The 12,388-nt window shown below is 40.4% G+C and overlaps 1 protein-coding gene across 1 annotated transcript in view; it reads right to left on the bottom strand.

Moving 5' to 3' along the window:
- Window positions 1-8,590: 8,590 nt before the first annotated feature.
- The window catches only part of LOC118849836 (zinc finger protein 721-like), a 35,644-nt gene continuing 31,846 nt past the window's right edge, over window positions 8,591-12,388 (bottom strand). Inside the window, exon 6 of the mRNA XM_036758871.1 lies at window positions 8,591-11,133. Coding sequence (XP_036614766.1) covers window positions 9,919-11,133 — 1,215 coding nt within the window. The 3' untranslated portion in view covers window positions 8,591-9,918. The remainder of the gene's footprint in view (window positions 11,134-12,388) is intronic.

Below are 12,388 nucleotides of genomic sequence, written 5' to 3'. Positions count from 1 at the left end.
GGTCTTGTTTGTGGAAGAGCAAGGAAACCAGGGTCCCTGTACTGAAGAGTACATAGTGTGGAGTGAGGTGTAAGAAGACTGGAAAGGTGGGAGGGGGCTAGTTATGAAGGGCTTTGAATGCCAAAGAGCATTCTATATTTGTTCTTGGAGGCAACAGGAAGCCGCTGGAGTTTATTGATTTGGGGGGGAGAAGTGTGATGTGATCTGACTTGCATTTCAGGAAAACCACTTTAATGGCTGAATATAGATTGTAGTGGGCATGATCAGGAGATTGATCTAAAAGAGGAGACATAGGAGTTATCAGATAGGCAGGAGAAAAATCAGGAGGGAGTGATGTCCCCCAAACCTAGGAGAATATCAAAGAGGAGACTGATCAACAGTATCAAAGGCTGCAAAGAGGTCTAGGAGTATAAGGACTGAGAAAAGATCATTAGATTTGGCCTCTAAGAGATCATTAGTAACTTCAGAAAGACCAGTTTCAGTGGAATGATAAGGTCAGGAGCCAAGGAGAGAAAGCAGAGGCATCAATTGTAGATGGCCTTTTCCAGGAGTTTAGCTTTTCATAAAGGGCAGAAGAGATAACAGGATGATAGCAGGGATGGAAGACACAAATGAGAAGAGGAGAGACACAGGCACACTTGTAGATGGTAGGAAATGAGCCAGTAGAGAGGGAGAGATAGAAAAGCAAAAGGACAGGGATAACAGAGGAGGGCAACCTGTTGGAGGAGATGGGATGGAATTGGGATCACTTAAACAGGTAGAGGGGATAGCCTTGATTAGGAGTGGGGCCACCTCATCATGAGTAAGACCAAGAGGTACTCTCCAACAGATATTTGATCAAAGGATATGAAGAATTTTCAGAAGAAAGATGACTAACAACTGCATGGGAAAATGCCCTAAATCACTCATAAGAAAAATGCAAATTAAAGAAACCAAAGTTTCTATTCACATTTCATTAAATTACCAAAGATGAGAAAAGAAAATGGTCGGTGTTGGAAGAGATGAAGGATAGCCACTGTTTATGGAGCTATGATTTCATTCATCTTGGAAAATCATTCTAGAAAAATAACTAAATTGTTATCTTTGAACAGTTAGTCAATAAATATTTAGCAGGCACCTGTGCACCATAACTGACTAGTGGACTCTTATACTGTCCTCCAACCTGGTATCCTGATTGCCCTGAGTCTATCAATTTTCCAGGCTTCTATTTTCAGTGGGTCCATTTAACTCAAAGAAAAAACTTCATTAATCATGCCGAATATGCCATTTACTGGATTCACTGCTGGAAATAGAAATAGAACAGTACTTGCCCTCAAAGAGTTTTCATTTTCCTGGTGGCGAGAGAACCTAACATTTAAAATGATAAATGAGATATTTGGAAAGGGATAAAGTACTTCTAAATGGCAAGAGCAAAAAGCACTTCACCTTGGAGGTTGCATATTACTTGAACCTTAGGAGCTGGGGCTTCTAAGAAATGGAATTTATAGAAAGATTTTTTGTGCATGGTGGCCAGCATGAGCAACAGCCCAGAGGTGGAAAATGTTATACTGAATTTGGGGTAAGCAAATAGGACAGTTTGGCCCAATATAAAATGCTTGTAGAAGAGTAATGTGAAATGTTGGGAATGGTAGACTGGAACCTGCCGTATACAAGACTTTAAATTCCTAGGCATGGAATTCCTGGTTTACAAATAATGGGAAGCCAACAAAGTTTTTTTGAGTGGGAGAATGGACTGACTGGACAGAAGCCCTAGTCAGATTATTTTGGTGGTCCTGTGAAAGAGGCAGAGGCTAGAAGCTGAGAGTCTAATTAGAAGACTATTGCAGAACTTCCTGTAAGATATGACAAGGGCTCAAATGAATGTGGTTGCCATATGAGGGGGAAAGAGATGGATGTGAGCTCTGTAGGTAGAATCAAGACTTGCCCACCAAGTGGACACAGAAGCAAGGAAAAGGGTCCAGGACACCTCCAAGTAAACTTTAGAGCATGGGGAAAAGAAAAGGTTCTACCCACAACAGAATTAGGAAATTTGGGGAAAAGGTAAGTTTAAGAGGAAACATGAATTCCCTTTTGGACATACTGAGTATAAGGTGCTAATGAAAGAGGTAGTTTGATACAGGGGAAAAGATCACTGGCTTTGGGGTCAGAGAACCCACATTCAGTTTTCATCTCTGACACCTGCCTGTGTGACACTGATGAAGTCCCATAACCTCTTTGAACCTCAGTTTCTCCATCTATTGAATTGAGGGGGTTGGACTAGTTGGCTCCTGAAGTCCCCTCTAATGCCTCATCTAGGAATCTGTGGAGTTGGAGAGTCAAGCATCTGCTAAATCCACAATAAATTTGTTATCTAATAACTGATTCTTCACCTCTGGAAGACCATCCATTTATTCCTAATTGACTCTCTAAATCTACTCCCCCCACCATCACCACCCCCACCATTACCCTCCCTTATATCAAATATATTCAAGCAAGACAAATCCTGAAACGTACTTTTCCTCTCATCTCCACTGTCTCAAACTCTTAGCTTCATTCACTGCTTAACTGCATGGCCCTCTGCTACTGGGATCTCTTTGGGGTCCCTTTAGTTGAACCTGATCTATCCATCTTCACATTTTCTGCCTATTTAAGGAGGTGCCTCTAAAGGATTCTTAGTAGACTTGAACAGTTTTAAATTTTTATCTGTGTATTTGTTGGACCTAGCAGGATTTCTTATATTTACATATTGTCTCTCATTTTTTCATTCTTTTGGTTTTGATTTTTTTTTCTTGATTTCTCATGAAGTTATTAGCTTCCATTCACTCCCTTCTAGTTTTAAGGAACTATTTTCTTCAGTGAGCTTGTGGGCCTCCTTTTCCATTTGCCCAATTCTGCTTTTTATGGTATTCTTCTACTCATTGGCTTTTTGGACCTCTTTTACCATTTGGCCTAGTCTGTTTTTTAAGGTGTTATTTTCTTCAGTATTTTTTTGTGTCTCCTTTACCAGGCTGTTGACTTGTTTTCCATGATTTTCTTGCATCACTCTCATTTCTCTTCCCAATTTTACCTCTACCTCTCTTACTTGATTTCCAAATCCTTTTTGAGCTCTTCCATGGCCTGAGACCAATTCATATTTTTCTTGGAGGCTTTGGATATGGAAGCTTTGACTTTATTATCTTCTGAGTGTGTGTTTTGGTAGTCAAAATAGTAACTTTCTATAGTCGAGTTTTTTTTCCCGATTGTTTGCTCATGTCCCCAGCCTATTAGTTGATTTTTAACTCTTTGTTAAAGTAGGGCTCTGCTTCCAGGATGGAGGGTGCACTGTCCTAAGCTTCAGGGGTTTTGTGCAGCTGTTTTCAGAGATACTTCTAGGGACCTGTAAGTTTTCAGTTTTTCCAAGATGGTATGATCTAAGGTGAGATGTTTACTACTCTCCTGGCCTGTGCTCTGGTCTATGAGGGACCAGAAGCTCTGTTACTGTGATGTGGGTCCCTGCTCCACTGCTACCACAAGCTCTACTATGCTAGTACTGGGACTACCACTCGGGACCACCATCCAGGACTGCAACCTGGATCTGAGTGTGGGTAAAGCAACAGAGTCCTGCCTCAGTGCTACCAAAAAGACCCCTGTAATCTCCTTCTGACCAGTTGTTTGACACCACCACCTACCCCCTTCCTATTTGTGGGCTGAGAGCACTGGAGGCAGTTGCTGCCACTGCTGATTCAGTCAGTCCCAAGGCCTTCTGGTTTGCTGTGCTGGGGCAGCCTGGGCTGGACTGTGCTCTATTCTCACCCAGATGTGACAGACCTTTCCTGCTGACCTTCTAAGTTGTATTTGACATCTGTGGGCTGAGAGGTCTGGAAATTGCCACTGCTGCCAATGATTGAGTCACCCCAAGTCCCACTCTGAGCTTGCTGGGGCCCTCTCTACATTGGACTGCACTCCTAATTCACCCTAGTGCCATAGACCTCTCCTGCCAACCTTCCAAGTTGTCTTGGGATGGAAATTTGTTTCACTCCATCTTTTTGTGGGTTCTGCTGCTCTAGAATTTGTTTAGAGTCATTTTTAAAAGGTATTTGATGAGGTTTGGAGGGAGAACTCAGGTGAGTCCCTGCCTTTACTCCACCATCTTGGCTTTGACTCCTACATTTACATATATAGTTAGAAAAAACTTTTCTTGACTTGGGCAGTTGAACTCTAGACTGGTGGGAATGACTCAGTTTAGAGGAATTGAGTAAAAATGCATCATTGCAAGAGTGATATCCTAGAGCCAGCGGGAGAGGGGCGGAATTAAGAGGACAGGAGAAGTAGTAGTCTTGAAGAAGAGGAAGGATATTTATTTCTTTTGATAGGAGTGAGGGTGGTGGATAGTCCTCAGACTTTTGAGTAGCCAAGTTTAGGGAGTACCTATGAGATTTTCCTCTATTTTCTTAGCAAATAGATAGATGAAGTCACGTGGAATAAGTTTAGTGCTGTAGATTTCAGGATTAATAGGATATGAATAGCCACTGTGGGAAAGGGTTTCTCTAAGTTTCAGCTTCCTGTAAAGGAAGTGAACTCTGGCTTAAATGGCTCTTATATTTGTTAATCTTATCTCCTCACTATCTCTTATCCCCCATATTCAAACTGTTGCCAAGGAAGGCCTGTCCATTGCACTTTTGCAGCATCTCTAATATGCTGACATGGCATGAGATGCTGGTGGCTCTGCCTACCTCGGTCTCTCCCCACTCCCAATCCTAGTCCATCCTCCATTAAGATTTTCCTACAGCACAGGTCTGATCAAGTCACCCTTGCCTAATCTATTCAAACCCCTTCAAAACCTAGCTCCCTCCTACCTTTCCAGTCTTCTCACAGCAAACTCCACACAAGTGATCCACTGACACTGGCCTTGTTACTGTTCCACAAACAACACACTCTATCTTTTAGCTCTTCCAGGTCTGGAATGCTCTCCCTCTTCATCTTAGCCTACTGGGTTCCCTGGCTTTTGTTAAATACAAGTTAAAATCCCATTTTTTTAACCCTTTTTCAGCCCTTCTTAATTCTAGTGCCTTCCCTCTCTCAATTTCCTATTTATCCTTAACTAGTTCATCTACTTTTGTTTGTTGTCTCTCCCATTAAACTGTGACCTCCTTGAGGACAGGAACTATCTTTTGCCTCTTGTTGTATCCCTAGCTGTTATGACAGTGTGGTAGGCAGTTAATAAATGTTTAACTGATTACATTCACAAGAGCTTTGTCCATATGATTTATTTGATGTTGAATATATTTTGATTCTGATTTAAGAGCTTTCCACATTCAATACATACATAAAGCTGTTCTGGTTAGCACAAGCTAATGGCAAGTTCAGTGCTTGCCCAGAAACAAGGCAGAAATATTCTCTTGTCTCAAGTCTACCACAACACCTTTTTCCCCTCCTTCATGGCTGAAGACCTTGCCCCATATGCTGTTGAGCAAAGAAGGGCCATTACTAGTGACCCCAGTTTTCTCCTTCTCTACATCTCACAGCCCCTTAACATAATTTATCAAGCTCTCTTGGTGAAGGGGGTGGCCCATGAGGGATTTCCCGTGTTCCGTGATCCCATCTGTTCCAGGCTTCTCTACTAAATTAACCTCCTCCAGGCACTTCCACATTAATCTTCAAGCACTACAAATTTACTGGCTCCTTCACTGCTGCCTACATTTATCTCTTTGTCTTTTAAAAAAACTCTAAAACCAACCATCCCCCAAAACCAATGTTCTATATCCATCCGCTGCTCAGCAGAATGAATATGCAGAAAAGCTATCAGCTCTCACTACCTATATTCCCCTTCCTCTCACTTTACAACCCTTTGCAATTTGGTTTCAGGCCTCACTACTCAAAATGACTCACTCAAAAGTTTCCAATGATGTCTTACTTACCAAGACTAATGGTCTTTTCTCAGTCCTTATCTCACTTGACTTCTGTGCTGCAGTGGACACTATGAACCAATTTCTGCTGGAAACTGTCTCCTCTCTAGCTTGGTACTGATAGTTTAGAACCAGCTAGTTAAGGTTTTTAGATGCCAAGGTGAGGAGTGACATTGTTTTCTCTTGGTTCTCCTACTATTGACCACTCCTTAGCATCCACTGCTGTGTCAGGATCTACGTCACAACTGCCGTGGATGTACTCCGAGGTTCTGTGTAAGGTCCTATTCTCTTTTCTCTTTATGCTTTCCTGGGGACCTGTATTAACAAGGCAATAACCACAATATAGATGGTAATTGTAAATATGCCTATGTAGTTAAGTATTGCAAAATATAAGAGACTCCCCATATGAAAGGCAGAAGTAGTAAACCATTTATTCAGACATCAGAAAACCAGATCCCAAAACCAAAAGTCCAGTCCTTCATACAGCAAAGAAATTAACATACATTATCACAGCAAAGAACAACTCCATTTCAAAACTATTCCCTCTCCCCACCAACCCTCTGGGGCCTTGCCACCAACAATCACTCACAGCACAGCTAGCACACATCTGCTCTCTCCCTCAGCTCTAACTGCTCTGAGCATTTCCTGCTCTACCCTTTCTTGTTCCTCTCATTCAGCAAGCTCTTACCACCACATGTGACTTAGGCTTCCTGTGATGTAAGGAGGTCACATGGGCCTATTAATGGGTGGGAAAGATCTTCAAATTTAAATTACCATTACAGGACCTCATCAGCTCATGTGGGTTTAATTATCATCTTTATGCTCATGACTTCTGGGTTTCTATAACTAGCTCTAGTTTCTTTCTTTCAAGCAGCATTTCTCAGGCATCCCAAATTTAACATGTCCAAAAGAAAATGTCACCCCAAAACCCACTTCTTGGAGATTCCCTATTTCTTTTGAGGGCCCCATCATCCTTTTAGGTTCCAGGTTCACAACCTTATTGTCACAACCTATATTGATCCTTCTCTCTTGAGAGAAATGATGATTAATAACCAATTAATATGGGGGGAAGGATCTAGCATTTTTTCCTATTTCCTCTTTTAAAGGCTAGGTCAGAGTGATGAGGTTAGGGAACCATATGTTGAGGTTTAGGGGTGCTGGAGACCCCCAAAATACTGACACTGGGTCCTGTTTGAACGAATTTGACTCATCTTCTTAAAGCCAAAGAAAAACAAAGTTTATTAAAGATGCACCATATTGGGCAGACTCTTAAGAGTCTGAGCATTTGTGATGCTAATGCCAGCAGGCCAGATTGAATCCAAAGTAGATTGAATCTGAGCACCTTCACGAAGACAAGATGGAGCTTATATACAGAAAGACTGTGGGAGGGATCTAGGAGTGGTTCTGGGGTGATGGGAGGAGTCTAAGGAGGATCTTGATGGTATTGGGGTAACCAGAGGTCAGACTCCAGGAATGGGATTAAGAGTGGGAAGTTGCCCAAGGTAATCTGAGAGGGTAACAGACAATGGAGGACTAGGCTAGTTTAAGGGTAACATATTTGGTCATAGATATTTTGGTAGGATCAAGGGTGGGAAGTAGTTGGACAACAGAGGGCTAGGCTAGGGAGAGATTTGTGCCTGGGGATAGTGAAAGGCTTATGGCCCCAGGCCTTCGATCAAGTGGGAAGATTCAAGTAGAGTTCAAGGGGGTTCCCAAAGCCTATACCCCATCATTAGCAGCCTCTGAAGGACAGGGCTCCTCAATCCTGGGCAGGGACCACCACCACCACCACCACCACCACCACCACCACCCCACCACCCACAACTGGGAGAATTTAGTTCTGATTAAAAGGTAAAGACCTTCTTATCTAGGTGAATTCCAGTCCACTGTTCAACTACCAAAGTAGTCTGGGTGGAGGACAAGATCCTTTGGATAGATTGGTGGAGGCAGAATGATCCAGGTGTAGGTTGAGTCTCTTTATTCAAGAGTGACATGATCAGTCACTCCCCCCAGTCCCTCATTAAAATAAGCTCACCTCTCATCATAATATTCATTCTCATTAATAACTAATCAGAGTTTATTTCTGCCTGTCAGGAACACCTACTCTTCCAAGGGTATTTAAACATTCAGGGATCCCAAGGTTGGTCTTCGGTTTCTGAAAGGACCACTGACCTAATTTTATTTGTTAGCCATAATCAATAAATTCCTCAGAAATTATATCTCTCAGACTTTTCATTTGTCACACCCTCATGTCCCTACATCCTGTCAATTTCGAAGTCTTGTTCATTCTGCCTTCATCACCTCTCACATCAATCCTGTTGTCTACATTCTCCCCCACCATCTTAGTTCCAGCCTTCTTCACTTCTCACCTACTGGAGGCTATTATGTTAATCTAATTGATTACCCTACTTCCAACTCTGCCCTCTCCATGCCATCCTCCAGTAGCAGGCAAAATAACCTTCCTACCAAAAGAGCTCTGTCCATATCATCCTTCTGCTCAAAAAATCCAGTGGCTATGTATATCTCCCAAGAATAAAAAATACCAACTCCTTACCTTGGGATTTAAAAGTTTCCACAATCTATTAAAACACTCTACATTCCACTAAAAGTCAGGAACCATTTATTTAACACTTAACAATATGCCAGACACTGAGTTAAGTGCTGTGGATAAAAAAAAAAAAAGGCAGAGAACAGATGATGGTTTACAGTGGATCAGTGACTAGCAGGGCAGTGTTGAAACTGCCATGTAAAATTTAGAAAAACACACAAAAATTCCAATCTATAAATAGTGGAGAATTACTGTTCATATTCATTCCTTTTTCTATTCTTTGCCCAGGGCAGGTATTCTTAACCTGGAGTCTAGGAGTAGATTTCAGACAATGGGGGGAAATTACATCTTTATTTTACTTTTTACAACTTCTAAAGTTTAACATTTCTTTTCCATTATGAATTAAAAAAAAATAAGAAGAAGATCCATGGAATTGACTAGGCTGCCAAAGGAATCTCTAACGTGAAAAAGTTAACAATCTCTTAGTCTAAGGAAATGTTCATGTTTTTGATGTTTGCCAAATACATAATAATGAAAAGGAAAAATTCTTTAAAATGCTGTATTGCCATGTGTTTGTATTTCTATTATGACTGTCCACCACGATAGAACTCCCCCACCACAGAACCCTCCCTAATATCAAGCATAGAAAAGCAAAACAAATCTATACATCTTGAAATGCACTCTTCACTTCACCTTTTAAAACCCTGTTAGCTTCGTTTAATGGTCAACTCCATAGCCACCCAGTAATAACTGGGATCTCTTTGGGATCCCCTTAGTTGGGACTACCTACCTTCCCATCACATGCTAATTCACTGAAGTGTCCTCTACTTTCAAAAGTAATCTCTGAGAAGACCAGGGCTTAAAAAAAGGTTTTGTCTGTATCTATAGAAGCATAGTGAATTGCATATATTTTTTAAAATCAGCATTTCTTTAACTGGATAGTTTAACTGTAGAGTGCTGGGAATATCTTGATCTAGATGAATACAGTGAAGAAGCCTCATTGCTGGAGTAATATCCTGGAATTAGCAAGGGGGGGGGGGCAGTGGGATTAAGTTGGAGTGAGAAAATAATCTTAAAGCAAGGAAAGTATATTTTTTCCTTTGTGACAGAAATGAGTGTGTGTGGTTGATAGCTTTCAGATAAAAGGTTAAGTAGGCAAGCTGAGGGAGCATCTAGGAGACTGTCATGAATTTTTTCAGTAATTGAGTCTAAGTCATGGAATAAGTTTGGTATTGTAGATATGAGAAGGAATAGGGCTGGGATAGCTACTGTGAGAAAGGGTTTCCCTAAGTTTCAATTGTCTAATTTTTAGTAAAGGATGATAACTCTAGCTTGAGCATTTCATTGGTTTGTTATATCCATATTTTTATATTCATTTGATGTTGAATTAGTTTTGTGCTCTGATTTAAAGGCTTTCCATATTCATCAAATATATGGGTTTTTTTTTTTTCTGATTAGTACAAGCTGATGATGAGTACAATGCTTGCTCAGGAACAAAGCCTTCCCTCAATCATATCCATATATTTTCTTTGTAGAATGAATTCTCTGATGTTGAGTATACTCTTTTCTCAGGTGGAATGACACTCCACATTCACTACATTCATAAGGTTTTATTCCAGAATGAATTCTTTTATGTTCTATGAGCTGTGTGCCCCAACAGAAAGCCTTCGCGCATTTATCACATTCGTAAGGTTTCTCCCCAGTATGAATTCTCCGATGTTGATTCAGCTGTGCTTTTAGTCGGAAGGCCTTGCCACATTCACCACATTCATAAGGTTTCTCTCCAGTATGAATTCTCTGGTGTTCAGTAAGTGCTGTGCTCAGACGGAAGGATTTCTCACATTCATTACATTCATAAGGTTTCTCACCAGTATGAATTGTCTGATGTTGAATAAGTTTTACTTTCTGGCTAAAGGCCTTCCCACATTCAAAACATTCATATGGTTTCTCTCCAGTATGAATTTTCTGATGCTCTGTAAGGTTAGAGCGCCTACAAAAGGCCTTCCCACATTGGTTACATTTATAAGGTTTTTCTCCAGTATGAATTCTTCGATGTTGATTAAGCTGTGCTTTTAGGCGGAAGGCCTTCCCACATTCAATACATTCATGAGGTTTCTCACCAGTATGAATTCTCTGGTGCTCAGTAAGAGTTGTACTGAGGCAGAAGGCCCTCCCACATTCATTACATTCATAAGGTTTCTCACCAGTATGAATTCTCTGATGTTCAGTGAGGTTTGAACGCCTGCAGAAGGCCTTGCCACATTCACTACATTGATAAGGTTTCTCACCAGTATGAATTTTTTGATGTTCATTAAGCTGTCCTTTTTGACGGAAAGCCTTTCCACATTCATTACATTCAAATGGTTTCTCACCTGTGTGAATCGATTGATGTTGATTAAGCTGTGCCTTAAGTCTAAAGGCTTTCCCACATAGATTACATTCATAGGGTTTCTCACCAGTATGAATTCTCTGATGTTTAGTAAGAGCTGCACTCAGACAGAAGGCCCTGCCACATTCATTACATTCATAAGGTTTCTCACCAGTGTGAATTCTCTGATGTTCAGTGAGGTTTGAACGCCTGCAAAAGGCCTTCCCACATTCATTACATTTATAAGGTTTCTCACCAGTATGAATTTTCTGATGTTCATTAAGTTGTCCTTTTAGTCGAAAGGCCTTTCCACAATTGTTACATTTATATGGTTTTTCACCAGTATGAATCGTCTGATGCTGGTTTAGTTGGGCTTTTAGTCGAAAGGTCTTCCCACATACATTACACTGGTAAGGTTTCTCACCAGTAAAAATATTCTGATATCTAGGAATCTCCATCCTTAGGCAAAAAGTGGTCCCACATTCATTAGTTTTATAAGGTTTCTCTCCAGTATGAATTTTCTCATGAAGGGTAAATCCTTTCCTTGGATTAGCCTTCTCACATTCATCATAATCATAAAGCCTCTCCCCAATACATATTCCACCACTGTCAATAAAGGATGAATTATACATAAGGCATTTCCTATATTTAGATGTTTTATTTGAGCACCTACTGCTATATTTTCTTCTATCTGTATGCAGTCTAAAGAACTCCCCATGTGTGTCACATGTACTCAGACTCTTTCCTACTATCTGTTGTGGGAAAAGAATTGGCCCTAGATTGAAGCTTCTGCAATAACTATTATTTTCATGGACTCTAAATTTATTGGGATGTTTCTTTTGGGTGATTTGGACTTCCCAGAAATGTTTCTCTTCATTCCTTAGATGATTTTCTAACTTGGCATTATATTCCAAGGATTCTCCCAATGAAGAAATAAGGAGACCATTCCTCTTGAGTATTTCCTCGGATGATTCTATCATTGAAATACTTAGTTTTGATGTAGACTCCATGGATTCATACTTAGTTTCCCAATCTGAAAGAAATAAAAAATTTAAATAACCACTGCTGCTGCTGCTGCTGTATACATGGTATCTATAGTACTACCTCTGAACAAATGAAGAAATATTATTCTCAAGCCATGTTTTCCTACAAAATGTGCTCAAATTCTGATCAAATAAAGAATCCCTTCCTCTAATAGTTTCTGCTCCTGGGTAGATCCAACACTAGAAGCCACATGCATTTACTTCAAGGTATTTCTTCTGATCTGGTGCAAACTACTAACTGACTTTTCCATTTTAAAAATCAATTCCAGACAGTTTTCATAATGATGACATTCACCAAGTAGAATCTCTCTAAACCTATTTTCTAGCAAACTACACACTCCAGTTTATTTATTTCTTAGCAAGTTGGATAAAATGATGAAAACCTCCCCCAGTAGTTTGTGGATCCAACACTACGCTGCCATAAACATTTCATTCTAAGTCTTCCTAATGGAGGGCATGTTACTAATCTACATTTTTTAAACTAGTACTATATAATTTTTATAACTTTTTCAAATATAATTTTAAGATCATCTGATGCTAGATAACTTTTACTCCTTATCTTTAT

The sequence above is a fragment of the Trichosurus vulpecula genome, chromosome 1 (assembly GCF_011100635.1).
Source record: "Trichosurus vulpecula isolate mTriVul1 chromosome 1, mTriVul1.pri, whole genome shotgun sequence".
Taxonomy (NCBI): domain Eukaryota; kingdom Metazoa; phylum Chordata; class Mammalia; order Diprotodontia; family Phalangeridae; genus Trichosurus; species Trichosurus vulpecula.
The sequence above is the reverse complement of the archived record's forward strand: the minus strand, read 5'-3'. Positions and strand labels throughout refer to the sequence as shown.